The sequence below is a fragment of the Myripristis murdjan genome, chromosome 21, assembly GCF_902150065.1.
Source record: "Myripristis murdjan chromosome 21, fMyrMur1.1, whole genome shotgun sequence".
NCBI lineage: Eukaryota > Metazoa > Chordata > Actinopteri > Holocentriformes > Holocentridae > Myripristis > Myripristis murdjan.
The window spans coordinates 19,552,516-19,572,380 of record NC_044000.1 but is presented as its reverse complement, the minus strand read 5'-3'; the positions used below and the strand labels follow the sequence as shown (position 1 = coordinate 19,572,380).

Sequence of the window (19,865 nt, the reverse complement as noted above, 5' to 3'; positions counted from 1 at the left end):
GCGAGGAAATTTCACGACTGGATTTGTTGCACAGGTGGCATCCTATGACAGTTCCACGCTGGAATTCACTGAGCTCCTGAGAGCGGCCCATTCTTTCACAAATGTCTTGTTTCACAGTCTGCATGCCTGAGTGCTTGATTTTATACACCTGTGGCCAGGCCAAGTGATTAGGACACCTGATTCTGATCATTTGAATGGGTGAGCGAATACTTTTGGTAATATAGTGTATCTCTAACACAGTTTTACAATACTTTTAGTCCAGAGACCACTTTAAAAAAAAAAAAAAAAAAAAAAAAAAAATGATACTGAAATGTTACCCTTGCCAAGAAAGCTGAGTGACTTTGTTGCTGTGACCTTCAAAGCACCAGAAACTACTTGTGTGCCAGCCAACCCGGGATCCCTTTACATGTCACAAGATTTAAAAATAACACTTTAATTGTGCCAAAATGAACTCTATCGGCGAGAGAAGCTCTGAATGTGAAGTCTGTAAGTCCTGGTCCAGTGGAAGAAGTTATTGTCAACATGCTCAAACCTGTGCGACACTATATTGTGAATGTAAAAGTAAAAGTTCGGCTCGGTATGTTTCCTATAGGCGGCTGCACCGCTCTGTCGTGCTCATCATGACACTATAGGCTGCGGCGCAGGCGACGCACGCAGCAGGTGGTTTATAAAGCCCGTCCACACCAGACGCATCAGTTGAGCAGCTGGAAAATTACCGCAGATTTCAGGAATTCATATAATTTATGAAGCTCTTTTGTTTCAGCTTTTAATTTGCGATGTCTTTGGAGGATTCGTTCGTTTTAAACCCCGAGGAGAACAGGCTCTGGTCCACTTTGAACCACACAGACCTGCAGGAGTACATCTGGCTCCCCGGCATCGGGATTGCTGCCATCTATGGACTCATCATCCTCATCGGTCTGATGGGAAACGTGACTTTAATGAAGACGTGTCTCTCCGTCAAGTCCATGCGGACGGTGCCCAACTTGTTCCTGTCCAGCCTGGCTCTCGGTGACCTGGTCCTGCTGGTCACCTGCGCCCCGGTGGACGCCAGCCGCTACCTGGTGGACGAGTGGCTCTTCGGCCGGGTTGGATGCAAACTCATCCCGTTCATCCAGCTCACATCAGTGGGGGTCTCAGTCTTCACCCTCACTGCTCTCTCCGCAGACCGGTACTCTATAACCATAAAGTGTTTGGCAATCTGGTGTAAAAGGGCCAAAATTGTTGCTCCTGCGCAGTGGTTTGGCTTTCAGAATGTGCATTTTAGTAAATATCAGTTGGTATAGATGGTTTTGGATTCTTATCGTGATAGCCTATTTAAACTGCCTTTTAACAGTAGTTTGGTTTACAAATGATAAAAACTTGATTGAAACCATTATCTTTGAAATGTTCATTCTTTTTAATTTCCATGGCTACAGCTTTCTTTAATGTGAAGGAGCACTTGGCAGCGTATTCCATCTTTTTGGAGAGCTGCACATAAATCATGAATAAAACTACATCTTCCTGCAGCCTGCAGCCAATTGTCTTTTATCTTTGACTGCATGCACTTTTCTTTACAGTGACCAGTGTCCATTCTTCCACATAATCTGCAGACTTTGATGAAGTATCAACTTTGAGATAGGAAGAATTTTGTCTGCACAAAGTAAAATGTTGGATTTAAATCCTCTTTGATGATCTAGTCATTATAAACAGTAGATGTAGTACCCTATAAGCTTTTCAGGCTGCATGTTGGACCATAGATTTCTCCTCTCCACCCAGATACCGAGCTATTGTCAAGCCCATGGAAATCCAGAGGTCTACAGCCAGTTTCTATTTCCAGGCAGCTGTGATCTGGCTCATCTCCATCACCCTGGCTATTCCTGAAGCCGTCTTCTCTGACCTGCACACTTTCAACATCAGCCAGACTAATGAGATGCTTGTCACCTGTGCTCCATACCCTCACGCCGGGGAGCTGCACCCTAAAATCCACTCCATGGCCTCCTTCCTGATCTTCTACATCATCCCTCTCCTCATCATTTCGGTTTACTACAGCTTAATCGCCCGCAGTCTGCTCAGGAGCACCTTGGGCATACCTGTGGAGGAACACTTGCATATAAAGAAACAGGTGAGGAAGGCTGTGCATGTGATGATGTGTGTGCCACTGCAAGGGTATACCATTAAACAAATTCATACTCTGATTATACTTTTTTATTTGCAATTTCAATTTCTGACCCAGTCTTTACATTCTAAGAGCATTCATTAAAAAGGAATAAAAGTAACGAAGCAAACACACACAAAATATAATTCTCTCCATATAATCTTGAATATACAGAATATTTTTCATATGCATCCAGTTTGCACCCCCACCATGTCCCCATTTATCTACACACATCCTCACTAACAAGTTATAGTTCAATATTTTTCAACCTTGTTTGTACATTTTATCACGGCCAAATCTCTTCCTAGATCTGCACTTAAGACGGCTATGAATTTAGAGATATTATACATATTATGTGGATTCATTTTGTTTTTTTTTTTGTGAGTCAGAGCCACTGATTTCATCTCTCTCTGCTCTCTCCCCTCAGATTCAATCGAGGAAGCGTCTGGCCAAAACCGTGCTGGTGTTTGTAGCGTTATTTGCTGTCTGTTGGCTCCCCAGTCATGCAATCTACCTGTATCGCTCCTACCACTATAGCCAGGTGGACACGTCACTCGGCCATTTCATCGCCAGTGTGTGTGCTCGCATCTTGGCCTTCACCAATTCCTGTGTGAACCCCTTTGCCCTATACTTGATGAGCAAACGCTTCAACAAGCACTTCAACAAGCAGCTCCTGTGCTGCCGTACATCAACTGGATTTGACAGCCACAATCCTGGAAGTACAAATATAACCTCCGTCTAAAAGTGTTTCATCACCATGTGGGCAGCTCTGGCTTCATCTGTTTTTAGGGGGATTGTGTTGCTGTGTTGATGTGATGTGCCAATCTGTGAATATTTTCTGAAAATGCTATTCTTACATCGACTCAAACAGGCCGCGTGTTTTGCTCTGACTAAGCAGCTTCAGTGTGAGCTGTCACAGGATTACATATTTCTGCAATATTATTCAGACCTATGAATGTCTACAAAATATGCACTAAATACTGCAGAAATGTATATATTTAATGTCTCAATTTTTGATTGGAAACAAAAGCTATTTAACTGTCTATTGCAGTGATTGTCATGTAACAGGGATACAGGAGTTGATACAATAGCATTCAAAGAGATTGGAGGAAACTTTTCATTAAAAGAAAAAAAGACAGTTGCATGACATATAAAAAGTCATGATTTGTATAATTACTCTTTATATATCTTAATATGTTTGATATCGAACTCAGAGCCAAACAGATGCAAAAATATACAATATATCACATACATAAAGTCAGCATGATGTGATGTCAAAGGGCACTGTGTCAGAGATATAATAAATCATATATACTGTATGTAGAGAGGTATTTGTTAAATCTAAAAAGCTGTAGCAAACCACATAGGATAGTAAATAAACTCTGTTCTGTTTGTTGGATTTGATTACTTCTGTGTGAGAACAGAAGTTAGCAATTCCTTAGTTTATTGAGACAACAGCCTGTTTAACACTAAGTTTCATGTTGATGCTTGTTAATATGTAATATACTGGTGCTATAATCATTTATAGTTTATCAATGTGTTCACAATGTAAGATAATACTATATATATCTTGGACAAATTACAGTGTGTAGCAGCATGTGCTCATTTCTTATTATTGTGATTTTTTTTTTCATGTCTTCACCTTCCACAGGTATTGACAGGTGAGGGTTTTCTGTAATAGAAAAAATGACCATGCTTTGGTGAAAAATCAGATCCATTGAAAGCTGTCTCTAATGTCATTGAGGCCAGGATTATACTTGAAATTTGAAATTACCACCATCTACAAACATGCTGTCCATGGTCTTTTCCCTCTTGGTCTGTAGTTTGTTGCGGTAAATATCAGAGAATCATCGCGTTAAAGATACTTGAATGCTTTTACACCTTTTAATTTTCATGTGTAGCACCTTTCGGTATTTATCTTTATTAGTAATCCCCATTGCATCAGTCAGTTGATACAATGGGGATTAATCAGTTTATTCTACTGTGATTTTAGGATGAAATTGTAGGACTCAAGGTGTTATTGTGTCAGTTTGAGCCTAACCTGGTCCTTCTTTGGCTGATTGGCCACTGTGAACTGTGGCCTAATAGAAACAGGAGAATATCACATGGTCACACACACTGCAGCTCCCATTTTGTAGCTTTGTTGTCGTACCTGAAGTGATTTTCCCTCAGACTTGATTGACTTGACTGAAATCAGTCAACATCCAGGCTGCTTGATCATATGTGCCATTTATATATGCCACCTCTGAATGTCAGTATTGTCATGATGTAAAGTTCAATGAAGATGAGATTATGGACAGTCAAGTCATGAATTCCTTCATTTGCTCACTGTGAGATAACTGGAATGGATGCTGTCAGAACTGGGCATGATTGTACATTCAAAAGCAAGAAACCCATTAACACATACATAAAAAAGCAAACAAACATGTGTCGTGAGGACCTATTTTATTTTGTTTTATTTATTTCCTATTGTTTGGGTAACGGTGTGTCCAGGTGATCAAGCTTGTGGGTGACCTTCAGTGTGAATATGATATATTATGGAATATTATATACTCAGTTTTTCCTCCTTAATAGCACTGTGTGTGTCTGTTTTGACAAATGTTATTCCACCTTGGTGTCTTTCTGTGTGTCCTAAGCCATTACAGAGCCACTGTAGCTGCTTAAAACAGTCATGAAATCCAGCTTTGTGCTCTTTTTATTGCCTCCATTGTGAAATGAGTATCACTTGCTACTGCATGATATCACATAATATCACAGTGTTAGCGCCTTATATGCATTCTAGTACAATGGAAAACTCATTAAACATTTTATTAAAAGTATAAAAATACATTACATTCATTGGTGAAGCTGGTTTGAATGAACACAGTATAAATGTGACTTGACTCACCAGCTCTAACTTGTTATGTTTGTGTCCGCAATATTTTCTTAGAGTCAGCTTTACAAGGCTTAAATTAGTAACCCTAATGTTATTATAGTAATTAAAAAACAGCAGTAATTGACAAAACAAAACTAATAAAACCCTTTTCTCATTCCTAGAGGAGGTGTAGAGGCACCTACATAATCCTCCTTGTTCAGGAGCAGCTTCACAGAAGAAAGGACTCAGAAAGATGAAGAATGTAATTGCACACCTGCAGCTCTCATGTGAAACTCATTATTCTGATGGAAACCAGCAAAGAAGTCTTTGTCAGGGCCATCTAGTCAGACCTGGCCCTTAACCCTTTTAGACATGACAAGACAGATGCTGGTGATTACATGGGCTAATAAATGAAGATTACACATAGAAATAAAACATTATACTGCAAACATCAAAGAGCAGTACAATGTTAAGCTCATACAGATGCTGAGATACTTAGCAAAGTGTATATTCTGGGCAAGTATTGTGTAATATAGAAAACTCTGAGGTCTTGTGACTGCAATATGCGACTTTTCCAGAGTGTATATTTTTGTGTGGTAATTTCAAATTAATGGACTATGTGATCACTGGCAGCTGTCTAGCAACTAGACAGCACATGACCCATTTAAAATGATTAAGAAACGGGTCTGACTCAGTTCTCCTAACAAGATGTTGAAACGCCGGCATCCCTTTGGATAATAACATTTTTTGCATCTGAATTATGGGTATGTGTCTGCTCCCTTTGTCTTTTTCAGCCCTTGGTAAGTGACACTGCAAATATGTAAGACACAAACTAGTGTATGAGGCACCCAGGCAAAAACACAGATGGTCATGCAAGGCAGAGTGGAGGAGTCTCACTGGAAGAGAAGGAACTCCGTCAGACTGTGAGGAAGGAAGAGGCTGGAGGCTCTGTGGAGGCGGCTCCGTCCCAGACTACGACGAATGGAGAGCCGACACTGCTGAGACAGAGAGCAGGGGCCTGTGCGGGGTCACAGACAGAGAGTGGAGTTGTTATTCTGTCTTACTTTTCCCTCATGAAAACTTCCAGTTTTGCTTGTGTCCATCATGAGTGTCCAACATTTCATATGTGAACATTTGAATTTCACAGGTGAATTCACCATTTTCACATGTGACTGGCAACATTCGCATGTGGACTAGTATTTTCACATAATGTCACAAATTATGTCACATGTGAATTTGAACTTTTCATCGTGATTTTCAGTTTGCACGAGAAATAATATGTAGTTCCAGACCGCATGTGGAAAAACCAACATGGGAATCACATGAGAAATAATGAAATGAAATGAAATGTGGTTGTAGATCTCATGTTCCAAAACAACATGCATTTTATTTCATGTGATTTCTGTGTTATTTTTTTCATAAAGTTAAACATAAAATTGACAGACTAAGAGTCAATAGTGTGAAACCTATGAACAGAGAATTCGTTAGGGGACTCTCTGGAAGCCCCTCAAGGACCCATGGGGGTCCACAGACCCTGGGTTGAGAGCCGCTGCTCTACAACATACCTCTTTTCTGCAGTACAGTCCTCACTGTGCTGTTTGGTGCTGCCAAATCCAGAGGAGTCTTTCCTTCTGCGTTCCTACAACTCCCATCAGCCCCGTAATCCATCAGCAGCTCCACCACATCGGCTCCACCTCCTCGAACCGCAGCGTGTAACGGGCTGTCCTGCCCACACCCCAGCCGAACATCTGCTCCTGCAGGTAGACATGGTTACAAATGGTTAATTATCCTGACCCAAAGCAGTTCACCAGCAGTTGCTGGAGATTTGAAGAGAGAATTGAAATCAAAAATCCCAAAATGAGAGAAAAGTGAGGAGCAACTCTTTGAAGCAGGTCTCATTAGAGACCTGCATTGTCACTCAAACACTTCTTGTTTAGTTTGATGGAGGCATGTCCCCTGTTGTGATGTAGTTGTTCTAACCTGAGTGCAGCAGCCTCTCCACACACTCTGTGGCCTGGGCCACACAGGCAGAGTACAGCGGTGTCCCCACGCCTGGCAGCTCCAGGTCAATGTGAGCTCCATGGGACAGCAACAGCTCTAGACACTCTCTGTGACCTGAGGAACAAACAACTTTGTATTAAAACTCAGCAACTGACATACAACTGTCCCTGCTACCCCAACTCGAATACACATTCACACACACACACACACACACACACACACACACACACACACACACACACACACACACACACACACACACACACACACACACCTTTCTTTGCAGCTTCATGAATGGGTGATGCCAGATGGTATGTAGTGTGGACGGAGGAGCTGTGCTGCAAGATCAGCCTGACACAAGCGGCACTCCCGCTGCTGCAAGCGTTGAATAGAGGTGTGGCGCCATCTGTTGATACTGTGTCCACCTGTGGAGGGATGTGTGATGAATGCTGTGATTACTGGTATTCACGCCAAGCCGGATCTGTGGTATCCATCATTTGTTCTGTTGTTTCTCTGTGTCTAGATCACAAAGCCCCCAAACAAGTCCCTCTTTGTACATAGAAAAGACACAAAACACCTTACATTTGCACCATGATCCACTAGAAACTTGGCACAGGCGTAACGGCCGCCCAGACATGCCTCATGCAGAGGAGACACTCTGTCCACGGTCATCATGTCCACATGGAAGCCCTGGAGGGGACATGATGGGGGACAATGCTGTCATAACAGGCTTTTGTTTGTGTTTCACAACACAAGTAAATGAAATTGCCTGCAATTTTATTTCTTGAGTTTATGGAGAAAATGTTGCAGGTGTGTCTATTCAGAAGCTCCCAAAATGGAAAGGAACTGGCACACAATTAAGAGGCTTCATGATGCCAAAAGGACATAAAGTGATTTATTCCATAGTGCTGTTGTGACAAAACGTGCAAAAAAAATTGTCCTTTTGGCCTCAGCTGGCCTCTTTGCAGTGTATGGGTTCTTTTTTTTTTTTTTTTTTTTTTTTTTTTTTTTTCTATTGCATGATACGACCATTCATTTCCAGCAGGCTTCTGTGTAACTAAGTTGTCTTCTTAGTTGTGTGTATTTGGTGTAGACCTACATGCAAGGAAAGTTAAAAAGGAGCTTTACTGGCTTTACCTGAGCAATGAGGGTTCTCACGTTGAGCAGTCTGCCCTGGTAGGCTGCTTCATGGAGAGGAGTCCTGTCTGACCAGGAGTCTGAGACACAAAGACACATTCAGAAAGCACATAGATATGCGCATGGCCAGTGCCTCTTGCTCCCATTTTGATGTTAAGCTGCATTTATTCGAAAACATCTTTATCTTGTTTCAGGGTCATCCCAACCCAGAGCAAAACTGGCCACACTGGAATAACAAAGACTGAGGACTCTGTTAGCTGTTGGGGAGCTCGCTGCACAATCTTTGTAAGCATATTTTTCAGGTATCGGTCACCCTGATCACAAACATTTAACTTAGCTGAACAAAACACTGAAGGCTCCCTGCACAGAAATGGAGACCTCAAAACCAAACCAGACATCTTTAGTTTTTTTTGGCCATGTTTGTTTAAAAAGATAAGAAAAGTATTATTTGTCTGACTACCTGTGTGACTCCTTAGCTTTTGCCATCATACAACTCTGCAGAACTGTTAACTCAGTTCTCAAAAGACTCAAGAGACTCAAAAGACAAAGAAACGCTTACCAGCCATGAGGGAGTTGCACGCCAGCCCGCCATAGATGTGGAAAGGCCTCAGCCAAGGTTGGGAGCACGGAGCGACCTCTGTTTGAACAACAGCCATGATGAAAACAAAACAGTAGCAGACTCCTCTCTCTTCCTCAGCTCCACTGTACGCAAACCTGGGCTCGGCCTTCCTCCCCATCTTATCACCTCGGGGTCACCTCCCCCACACCACCGCACCCCGCCCACTCCTGTCCCGGGCCATGGAGGTCCTGCATGTGCATAACAATGGATGGTAGAATGGGGGTCCAACAACTGGAAATGAAGGATACACACACAGACACACACACACTTGTACAGTCTTATATAGAAGAAGGGACACTGGTTTGGATAATTTTATCATCTTGTAAACTGCGTGATAAAGTAAGAAAATTTCAGCTTGCCCATTCCTTAAAAGGGTTAAATGGAAAAAAGTGTGTGTCCCGTGGATGTGGGCCATTTCCTTTTGTAATACATATTCTCAGCTGCAAGATTTTATCCCTGATAAAGAATCTTTTTTTTTGTGATCAACTTTTTCTTCTAATTCTGTGACCGTATGGAATCTAAAATTACAGAAACACGGAATTAGCATTCTTTCTGTAAACATACATACAACAGGCCTGAGACATGAGAATGTGTCATGGGATGCAGTAGAATTAACAATAATGAAAAACCAAATAACAATTTACAAAAAGGGATAATTAAAGAAACTGTGAAAAGAAAAACAAGGCACACCGGCACATACATAACACACAAATACACACACACACACACACACACACACACACACAAACAAAACAGAGGAAACTAAACGTCTCAACACTAAATTGAGAAGCCCAGTGAGGAATCTAGAGGTGAAAATGTTGAAAAACTCAAATCCCTGCTTCACTCTTACCAGTTGCCATAGTAAATAAAACTATGAGTCACTATTTATTTTATCAGATGTTTAACCTTTTTGTCCAAAATGGCTTGACCTTGCACTTGAAAAGTTGCAGTCACTCACGTCGAGGTGAAGTCTTGTTTTCATGTCAACGTTCAGACCCCGGTAATGACGATGTGCAAATGGAGCCTCATTGTTTGCCTTGAAAAGCCACGCATCTCGTCCTATCACCTCCCGTTTCACAGCTATGTTTTGTCTGGCATTCCTGCATTTCAGAGCGCCCCGGCTCTTTGTAAAAAAACAGTTTCAAGGAAAGCAGTCATTTACTGTTCCAAACTGCCAAAAAGATTGTCAGTGTCAGGAAGATAAAACTGTCACGAGTTGAGATAACATAATAAAATATTGGGAAAAGAAATACAAGGGAAACAGAATGAACTTTATCAACAATGTTTTATTTTCCGGAGTAGTCACTAGCTTGTGACCACAGGATCATGTCAAAAAACCCCATGATCTCATATAAATAAGCAACATCTTAGAAGATAAAAATGAAATCATACAGAGCCATGTACAAAGAATACATCGTATCAAAAGAAGGCAAAAGGAAAACATTATGCATTGCTATTAAGCTGCACACAAACAATGAATTTGATAAAACCGTTGTCCTAAATGAGGTGTGCATTCAGTGGACCAGTCGCAGAGTTTACATCAGCCTTATACTAGCCTTTTCTCATTTCCCCCCAGCTGTTGAGTTGATTTTAAATTCCTCTTTAAACTTGTAAAAACAGACTGCATGGTCAAAATCTCATTTACATAACTGCTGTGGCCTAAAAGCCCGACTGCGTCATATCTTCCAAAAGCATCTTCAACTTCATTTTCACTGGGCTTTTGTAATTATCACATTTATATTATTTGTATTATGTTATTACACTTTTATTTGTAGCACCACTGCACATTGTTTGTGTTCTATTATATAGCGCCTCGAAGCAATTTGTACTCTATTTTCTGTGCTTTTCATTCTGAGCTCCACTTGCTAACTTAGAGGCCACTCACACTGGCAAGTTTGATCCGCGCCCAAGCACGATTGCCCTTAAAATCCGGATTCTTTGACCAGTGTGATCGCTCCGTATCGTGCTTGAATACAGTACACTTCCCCCGCTCTGGCACGGTTGGAAGGGGTGTGCTTCAGCGCGGTACGGGCGCGTACATGAGCACATGCACGGTCACGCACGCAGTGCGCGGACGTAAATCATGCAACTTTCCTCCTGCCTCTGCAAAACTGTTTAATGTGCGCAGCGTGATTACCGGCGAATGGCCGCGTTGCGCAATCAATAATCAACCATGTTGTCTGTGTCATTGTCCGTTGTGCTGCTGCAACCGCGTATAAACAAAAGTCGGTTTATAATGAAAGTACAGCAGTCTGTGTGCGGAGATCCGGCAGACCTGGTGCTGGCCGCGGCACCGCGTCGGCACCGGCCACCCGGTCACCCGGTCTGCCGGATCTGCCAGGTGCCGCTCCGGCTGTCAGTTGGACCTTTCTGAAGAAGGAGGAAGTTACCTCCGAAACTGTCAAGGTAAATAAACACCCCATGTCTGATTAAAAGGACCAAAAACGTTTTCTAGTTAAAAGGAAGACATGATGTATTTGAACTACATTGATTTATAATGATGTCGGGCTATGCCTGTTGTTGTCGTATTTCAACGTGATGACGCGCACACCGGGGGCAATCGTGCTTGGGCGCGTTTGGGAAAAAGGCAATGTGAGTGCAGGCCAGCCGGGGACTGGAGAGGGGGGGATTTTGGCTTTAGCACGATACGGACTCAAACTTGCCAATGTGAGTGGGCCCTTACTGCTGAGGCTATAAGAGATTTATTCACTCATTGAAACTTTATCCCCATATAGCCACACCATCTACTTGGCATTGTATAAGTCTGTGTACAATCAACGAGCCTTTTTTTACCGCATCTGTGTGTAGTGCAATGCAATACACAACAAAAACAAAACAAAACAAAACAAAAAGTGCTTAACAAAGCCCAAATGGGTGCCATGGTTTCCCAATTTTATCAGTAGTATAGATTCCAAATGCTCAGTGCTTTCACTCAAGCTCTATCAAGTCCCTTTTTACAATAAAATGTAAACAATATCCAAGTTAGGATGAGTAGATTCCACATCTGATATTCAGCATGATATAGTGGTTAGGAAGATCTCCTCAGTCGCCATAATGAAGACTGAAGTCTAAAACCAGGCCAGCAGCTGAGAGTGGAGAGTAGATGACTGGATCAGTGCGATGAAATTTCTGTTTCTGCTGTTGGCATCCTGGCCCATTTAGAGTGAGCTCTTTTTTCGCAGTCCCGTCCCGAGCTCCACAGTCCACGAAGGCCTGTGGCGTCCACAGCGACATCCATGACCCGGTCTGGCACCAGCCACTGGAGGAGGAGCAGGAAGAGGAAGTCTAAAACAGCTACAAAAGCGAAGATGGAGCCCGCCACTGGTCCACAGTGAGCCCGCAGCCTGAGCAAGCGTCTGTCCAGGGGAAGCACCGCCTCCCCGGCCACCCTGTCATAGACCTGAGAGGGAAAACACTGAGATTAGAGGCAATAAACACTTGACAAGCTATCGATTCATGGGAACAAACATAGGGATCATTCAACTGTGTGAACTTTGGCTCAACATACTCTTCTGCTAACAAAGGATCCAATTTACCCATTTCTTTTATTTTTAAAGATATAATCAACAGGCTAAGTTCATAATGCATAACATTAACAGTTTCAAAATACAAAATGACATTCGGTCTGTGGCAAGTTTTCATCTTTCATCATCTTATTCTGTACTAATTCATAAAGACATTTAAATGCGCTTCCTTCCAGAGAACATAAAAAAATATCAACACAGAACAAAAAAAACTGTTAATTAAACGCACATTGTCAACTGTAAATTCACTGCGTTTGAGATAACACAGATAGCTACACAACAGCAGACACTGGCTTATAAATTAAGAATGTTAAAACGTGCTGGTGAAACTTGCCTTTTCAGTCCTCTCCGCAACATTTCTCCAGGTGTAGAGGTTTCTCACACGGGCATGGACAGAAGCGGGGGAGGGCACAGACCCTGAACGCTGCCTGGCAATGACCGTCTCCAGACCAGCACACAAAGACCGTACAGTAGGCTCACACAGAGTGATTAAGTCTTCAGGCAACACTTCAGGAATTCCCCCGACACGGGTGCTGACGACCTAAACGAAGACGAAAGCCAAAATCTGTATGTACACATCCATACATGCACAAATCTGTACTTCACCTTTAACAGAGAAAGTAAACTTCATATCTGAATGCTGCTGACAACGGTTGTCTTATCAGGATTAAGATAACACCGGTTATCTAGTAAGGTCACTGATATTAGACTAAAATGAAGTGTCATCATCAGAGATATTCATCCCATGCAAATACCTGATACCAAATGCCTATGTAATATGTGAGAAAAAAACTTTATTGTCTTTATTTCCCACATTTCCGAACCATGCATTTCCTAAATGGTGCGAAAAAGAACGATTTTATATTCCTTTACATTATTTAGTGACCCAGAAGTAATCATCCAAGTCTCACTGTTCTGTAAAAGCAATGGATCAGATCAGCACTCGGTATCAGCATTGAAAAAAGTGGAACTGGTGCATCCAAGTTCAAGTTCAAGTCACATTTACCAGCTGTCCCAGGCTCAATCCTCATAGCAGGCGAAAGAAAACTTCCACCAGGGGAAAAAATGGAGGAAATGTTACCAAGGACCATAGAGAGGGAGACCCCTTCATGGCCAGACAGGTGCGCGATAAGTGCCAAAGTATTGAGCAAAAAAACAAACAATAAAGTCACCATGCAAAGGAAGAAAAAATAAGACAGTAAGAGCAGCAGGGCAGGTACAGCAGCACAGGAGAAGAGTGGTGTTGGTATCCCTTCTGTCTTCAACTCTGTGAAGGACACTACATTGTCAGCTGAGTTACTGTATATAAATGAGATCAAACCTGCAGTCCACAGCTGGCTCCCTCTACTATGGCCATGCAGAAAGCTTCAGTCAGAGAGGTGTTGAGGAAGATGTGACCCTGCACCAAAACTCCACGTACATCTTTATGCTCCAGAGCCCCCAGGAGGCGAACCCTGTGACAACACCATCGGGAAAGTGACTTAGGCACATCTAAGAGTTAGTCACCATATAATATCAGGAAACAGGAGAAACCAACGCTACCTGTCATGCAGCTGGTATTTCTCTCTCACTTCTTCCAGCACGATTCTTTTCGGCCCCTCTCCGCCAATTAGGAAGTGCAAATCAGGATGTTTGAGACAGAGCTCTGGGATTATTCCACTGAGAAGATCAATTCCTTAAAAAAGGCCAAATGAAGAGGTGAAGTTACTTTCACAATTTATGTACAATGTAACATTTTATCAGTGCTTATTGGGAAATTCTCTATTAGGTTTGTCTATGCAGACTGGTCATAATGCAGGGGCAATAACAATGGCAGCCCTGTGACCGGAGAAGATACTTCAAAACACGAAACAAAATGCAGTGTTACAAACAAACCAACTGTAAAAGAGCCATCTAACCTCACACTTTGCTGATGAATAAACAAGTATACCGCAAGTATTTTTAAGTTTGTTTTAAATAGTCTAGGTACACTTTTGCCTTTGGAAGAATATGTGCTGAAATCACATTGTTATCTCAAATCTCTGGATGAAGAAAGGCATTTTTGTAAATAAGACAAAAATACAGAGAACATTAGAAATGGTGGTGTTTTTTTTTTTTTTTCCTAAACAAACCAAACCAAAATCGAAATCATGACCCAAAAGCAGCAATGCAAACCAAACCATGGGTTTACTGAACGGCTACACTTCTACTTAAGACACGTGAATGTTTGCAGAAACGATGGCTTGAACCTGGGTCATCTAATTGAAGGATAGTCTCCAACTCCCCGCAGCACCCTGATACCTGTAATTACAGCCTGTACTGTAATTTCTTGATGCATAAATAGCCTGTTCTCACCTTTGCGGTAGACAAGTCGACTAATCACAACAATAGTAATCCTGTCGTCTTGGCGCTGAGAGGGGTCAGGAGTGAAGTCTGTGGGGTCGACAGCATTAGGAATGACAGACACTATCTCTGGGTTGAGTGCTGCACGGAGGACTGTGTTCTCCTTGCTGGTGTATGACACACACACAATATGGTTGGTGTCACACAACGACACAGTCAGAAGCTTATTGGTGAGCACCGAGCTCACATCCGCAAAGCCAAAGAGGGAGTGGTCAGTGAACACCTGTGGATGAGAATGTTTAGGCTTAAATCAGTGAACTATGTCTAGATGTTGTGATTTTAAACACACCAGCAGGTTTGTAATAATTCCTGTCCTGGTTCATTAACAAATACACACCGTGTTAAGGCCCATTGTCTTTGCATGGAACAGTGCATCATGAGCCATGGCGGAGAAGGAGCTGTGCGCGTGCACAACAGTGATGCGCTCCCTGACAAACACACAGCGCAGCAGCGGCAGGCTGTGGAAGCAGGTGGTGGCTGTCGACTGGTTGTACATGACCTGCAGGGGGAGGTAGTACACCTTCAGTCCATTGGTCAGGTAGCGGATGCCCTTCCTCCTGCCATAGGCGTGGGTGGCTATCACCACCTTGTGTCCCTTTTCGATCAGGCACTGGGACAGCTGGTAAATGTGGCTTTCCACTCCGCCCATATTGGGATAAAAGAAGTCAGACACCATGCAGATGTTGTGTTTCCGGGTGGTGACCTTGGGGGGGGCCTCTGTGAGGTCTGGGGGGACAGTCTTGGATGAGGGGCCACTGACATCCGCCCCCCTCCTTCGACGCCTCGAAGTTGATTCCATGTGTGGCAGAGCAAGTCACTCATACGCAGTCTGCAAATCATACACCTGGAGGAGATACAACAGCTAGTCTCACTTGATGTGCATGTGTATACTGATCACTTTTTAAAGTAAAGATATCGCTATCATATGAAACTAGATGACCTAAGAAATCTGTTAGCCAAAAGCATGTCATGTTGCAGCAAGGAGATTAAATATCGCTCTGAAGTTAGGCTCAATTTTGGCAAGGGAAAATCTGGCATGGCCGTATTCAAAGGGGTGCCTTGACCTCTCACCTCCAGATATCTGAATGAAAATGGGTTCTCTGGGCACTCATGGGTCTCCCCTTTGCAGACATGCCCTCCTTATGCTAATCCCATGAAGTTCGGCACAAAACCATGCAGGATTTTGACTGCAGTACAAATGTGTTACTTTCACCTTTAAATACACCATTTTAAAATGGTGTATTTCTGCATGATGGGACCTAAACAGACTTGGAGGTTTATACATTGGGTTTGACTGCAATGTTGAGACTCTTGAGGTTTCAGTGAGCCCATTTTAATTCATGTGTGATGATGTTAGATCCCACAGTAGCCTCTTAACTATAGTGAGACCATTAAAACAAACAAACAAACAAACAAAAAAACTTGACATCACTGTATAAATAACCCACTGTGACCTTTAGGATAATCAGAGCCTCATGAAACTTTACAACCACAAACTAGAGGATAATTCAAAGTTGCAATAAATCGTAGCATCGAATCGCAATACATGTAGGACAGCTAATACTTAAGAATGGCAATACATATCAAATCAGCACCCAAGAATCATGATCGTACCGAACCAGGAGAAAGTCAAATCGTCCCAGCCATAACCCTCCTCCTAATCATTTTGGTTTGCATGTTTCCATTGTTATCGAAGCAGATCTGCATGATTTCACTTCCACTGAAGGCTCTGTCACTGCGATCACAAACTGAGCAGAAAGCTGTTTTGTTAAGCTTGTGGGTTGACATTTACTGAATGTACAGGATCAAGCACCACACAGTTTTGCGGTAATGTTACTTGGCTATTTAAGTGACTAAAATAGGCGTCCATAGCGCTATAATGATCAACATTAACAGTAACCAGCTCCCTTCGTACAAGTTATCTTCCTTAGCTAAGTCAGCTAACGTTAAGCTAACGCTATCCGACTGATATCCATGTCCACCACTTACATTTTCACCACCGGAACATACAAATAGTTTATAGCTACAGTGGCCTTACCAGGTACAAGAAGTACAACTTGTTTCCACCTGTGGGAAAACATAGCAGCAACTTTTACATGCACAGAGTTGTGGAATGACTAGCTATTTAGCTGTATGTACTAATCACTTCCTGTTCCTTGTAGCGAACTTCTTCTTTCCGCTATTCCGCTAATCTAAAAGCCCATTGGTGTGATGCTGCCGCCAACAGGTCGTAATGGTGAACGACAAGTCTTTTCAGAAAACCAAAAAACAACAGAAATACTTTATTTATCCTCTAGGGGAAACTGGGTCAGCCGCAGTTAACCAAATTCTCAAAATAAGAGTATATTATAAACTTAAATTAAAGTGCAGTTAAAGGCCTGGTTAGATATCTCTGTTCCTTTACATGCAACGCTCATTTCCAATGCATAGGCCTATATCACAGAATGACAAGGAGAGACTGTTTTCAGTTTGCTTTATATTTTTCTCTTTATTTGCAGTGAGTTATTGAGTGTTTTCTTTATTATAAGTCTCCCTTGTGTGTGTATATGTGTGTGGAGGACCTCCCCTACTTGACAGCAGTGCACCTGCTACCACCTACCCAATCAAGCCATGATTACAGGACGGACAATTAAAGGCAGTCGGGACACAGGTGCGAGGCAGGCTGGCTCAGGGACAACCACAGACGAGGGCAGAGAGAGTTACAACGGAGTGTGCGGGACGGAACGAACCGCCAGGACTGATAGAGGCGAGTAACCAAACCTCTGGATTTGTTTAATGTGCCTCCTGCTGTGAGCCGGTGCGGCACGTTTACCTGTGCTTCGTCCCTCTCTCTTTTCCTCCTGCCCGAGGCTCGACCGCTGCGGACCCAGCGCGGAGTCGGGCGGCTCGCTGTCTCCGCAGAGAGCACCGACCCTGGCCGCCACCTGAGGCTCGCCACAACAGCGACCCTGCGCGCCCCCCGCTTCTTCCTTCCTTCCCCTGGAGCTAAGGACTAAAGACTCTTTTTTTCATTTTATCAAATTGAACTTTCAGCTACTGTGTAAACTGTTTTTTTTTTTTTTTTTTTTTTTTGGACTTGCTTCCAAAACCTGTGACACATATTTCCATTTTTGTTATACCAAAGTATTAATCACCACTTCCTCTCCCCATTGTTTCTGCCACCACATTTTTTCCCCTTAACAACTGACACACTCATTTTTTTCACAGGTGAACAATGGGCTGAAGCTGTCTCACAGCCAACGCTGTGAGAAAATTCCTGGAATTCCCCGCACATAATTATTGCCTGTGTGATTTCACTTTTATGTGCAGCAGTCAGACGTGAGCATGGGATCCAGACTGACTAAACATGTTGCTATCTTAATGTGGCTTCTTAAAGCATGATTTAATCTTCAACCCTTGAACCATTTGTTCTCCACAAAAATAGGCTTCACAGTCGGGATTGTTGCACGTCCGTGGATTTATTGACACATACAGGAAACACTTTAACTTCAGTTTGAGCAAAGAAAAGTTTACAGACACACACACGCACACATAGGCTACACACCCCTGCCCCCGCTCAAACGAAGCCTTGTCTTGTAAACAGCGGCTCTGACTCTCTGATGATGGCTTCAAGATGCTGATTCGGAATTAAAAGAATTAAACAATGGAGAACACGAGATCACTGGCCCTCCTGGCCTTTCTCAGGCAGTCTCAACAAGACTGGATCTCCAGATGCTTGTGTAAGTGATATTGAGCAATGTTTACTCCTCAGTTAACTCAAAACATAATGTCTCTTGTGACACAATGCTAAACCAGATTCCAGATCCCATGAGAAGGTGCTCTCCTCATGACCTCGCATAATCTACAACAGACCTTTAAAAACTGGAGGAAAATGTTGAGACATGATAATCCACCACTTCTGCAGCAAGAAATTACAGGCGTGCAAACAGCAAAAAAGTGTAAATTCAAATGTCCATGTTGACTCATTTACATTTTGGGTATCAGACCACAGACCACAATTAAGACATGAGGGCAGGAGGAGCCCAGTAGAAGTTCATTTTAATCACAATTTACAGAATATTACCTCAGATACTTTGCCTCCATAACCGGAACAGGACACTTTTTAAATTAGACATCCACACAACCCATTTGAATAAGCACATTGATTCAGGATCACCACCATCCCTCTTTTTTTCTCTAATAACCTAAAAATCTTCTGTTTTACGTTTATATTCTTATTTGGGTGGTAGACCTATAGAGCCTCCTCTAAGAGACAGGAGAGTATTTTTACATTTTGACTGTAAAAATAAGATTGTGATGGTTTATGTAATGTGACGATAATCTCAGATAATGTCCATGCATACGAGGCATTTTATGAAGAGTATATCATATTTGTGAATGTAGCACACAACACATCAGCTCGCACTGGCGGCGGGGATTTCTGCTGTCAGGACACACCTTCGGGAATTTCCTAGGCACATTAACTAAGACTCCTCCCGCCGGCCCGAGAGAAACAAATGAACGTGCGAGGTCGACCTTTGGAAGACTGAGGGAGTGGATCAACAACGATAGTCGCTCCTAAGGTTTATATTAACCGCAATGTTTTATCGCAGTTCTCAAATATTTATGATGCCGCAAGGATAGGAGATAGAAGCGACCAACCAACAGAGAGAGGAAAATGACATAAGCCAAGATCCCATATCCATGTAGTTTTAATGGAAATTTAACCCTTCTGTACTGTGCTGTACTCCGCACTACCTGTGTAGAATAATAATAATAATAATAATAATAATAATAATAATAATAATAATAATAATAATAATAATTGAAAATTCAAACCTTAAAATCAGTGCAGACCACATTAGGTACGGTTCTGTGAGGGTAACTGCCTTCCTTTGTTTTTGCAGCCTCAGCTGAAATTTGATCAATACATGCGTCATCATTTATTAACAACGTATGTCAGCTGAACTTTCGTTTCCTGCTTAGGCTAATAACCGACGTGTCTCCTCAAACACCAGGCTTACACCACAGAGGGGAGCAAAAGACGCACATCTACGTCATGCATGCGCGTGGCACCCTGTATGACCTGGTAATCCACATCACCGGTAGGTCGGTAAGTGTGGCCAATTGTACAGAGGGACGTGAATGCAGCGCAGCCTGTTGTCAAGCTAAGTCAAGCTTAGTAGAATTAGAACAAGACCAGAAATTTAGGGATACTGCCCTCGAACAGTAAGT

General features: G+C 42.6%; 3 protein-coding genes across 3 annotated transcripts; 1 reads left to right on the top strand and 2 right to left on the bottom strand.

The window, feature by feature from the left end:
• The first annotated feature begins 546 nt into the window (after positions 1–546).
• On the top strand, positions 547–3,756 carry LOC115380360 (gastrin-releasing peptide receptor-like). The gene is made up of 4 exons (XM_030081502.1): positions 547–660; positions 764–1,168; positions 1,756–2,101; positions 2,562–3,756. The coding sequence occupies exons 2-4, from the start codon at positions 777–779 to the stop codon at positions 2,874–2,876; spliced, it is 1,053 nt and encodes a 350-aa protein (XP_029937362.1). The 5' UTR covers positions 547–660; positions 764–776; the 3' UTR covers positions 2,877–3,756.
• Positions 3,757–4,575: 819 nt separating this feature from the next.
• asb11 (ankyrin repeat and SOCS box containing 11) lies at positions 4,576–8,819 on the bottom strand. The gene is made up of 7 exons (XM_030080801.1): positions 8,686–8,819; positions 8,127–8,206; positions 7,572–7,679; positions 7,264–7,414; positions 6,969–7,103; positions 6,554–6,742; positions 4,576–6,006 (listed from the first exon to the last, which is right to left on the bottom strand). Exons 1-7 carry the CDS (start codon positions 8,780–8,782, stop codon positions 5,882–5,884), a joined length of 885 nt encoding a protein of 294 aa, XP_029936661.1. The 5' UTR covers positions 8,783–8,819; the 3' UTR covers positions 4,576–5,881.
• Positions 8,820–11,429: 2,610 nt separating this feature from the next.
• Positions 11,430–16,823, bottom strand: piga (phosphatidylinositol glycan anchor biosynthesis, class A). Its single transcript, XM_030081487.1, has 8 exons — positions 16,690–16,823; positions 14,989–15,495; positions 14,604–14,874; positions 13,812–13,944; positions 13,591–13,723; positions 12,604–12,810; positions 11,868–12,145; positions 11,430–11,815 (listed from the first exon to the last, which is right to left on the bottom strand). The coding sequence occupies exons 2-8, from the start codon at positions 15,448–15,450 to the stop codon at positions 11,788–11,790; spliced, it is 1,512 nt and encodes a 503-aa protein (XP_029937347.1). The 5' UTR covers positions 15,451–15,495; positions 16,690–16,823; the 3' UTR covers positions 11,430–11,787.
• Between the last annotated feature and the right edge of the window lie 3,042 nt (positions 16,824–19,865).

What these genes read in the sequence shown, in the direction of transcription:
- asb11 (XM_030080801.1), bottom strand. Translation starts at nt 8,782, where the DNA reads ATGGCTGTTGTTCAAACAGAGGTCGCTCCGTGCTCCCAACCTTGGCTG. An exon ending in TAGTGGATCATGGTGCAAAT is followed by an intron (nt 7,415 to 7,571) that starts GTAAGGTGTTTT and finishes ATCCCTCCACAG; the next exon opens with GTGGACACAGTATCAACAGA. An exon ending in GACTGTACTGCAGAAAAGAG is followed by an intron (nt 6,007 to 6,553) that starts GTATGTTGTAGA and finishes GACCCCGCACAG; the next exon opens with GCCCCTGCTCTCTGTCTCAG.
- piga (XM_030081487.1), bottom strand. Translation starts at nt 15,450, where the DNA reads ATGGAATCAACTTCGAGGCGTCGAAGGAGGGGGGCGGATGTCAGTGGC. An exon ending in AGACAATGGGCCTTAACACG is followed by an intron (nt 14,875 to 14,988) that starts GTGTGTATTTGT and finishes TCTCATCCACAG; the next exon opens with GTGTTCACTGACCACTCCCT. An exon ending in AAATACCAGCTGCATGACAG is followed by an intron (nt 13,724 to 13,811) that starts GTAGCGTTGGTT and finishes GTGTTGTCACAG; the next exon opens with GGTTCGCCTCCTGGGGGCTC.
- LOC115380360 (XM_030081502.1), top strand. Translation starts at nt 777, where the DNA reads ATGTCTTTGGAGGATTCGTTCGTTTTAAACCCCGAGGAGAACAGGCTC. An exon ending in ACTGCTCTCTCCGCAGACCG is followed by an intron (nt 1,169 to 1,755) that starts GTACTCTATAAC and finishes CTCTCCACCCAG; the next exon opens with ATACCGAGCTATTGTCAAGC. An exon ending in ACTTGCATATAAAGAAACAG is followed by an intron (nt 2,102 to 2,561) that starts GTGAGGAAGGCT and finishes CTCTCCCCTCAG; the next exon opens with ATTCAATCGAGGAAGCGTCT.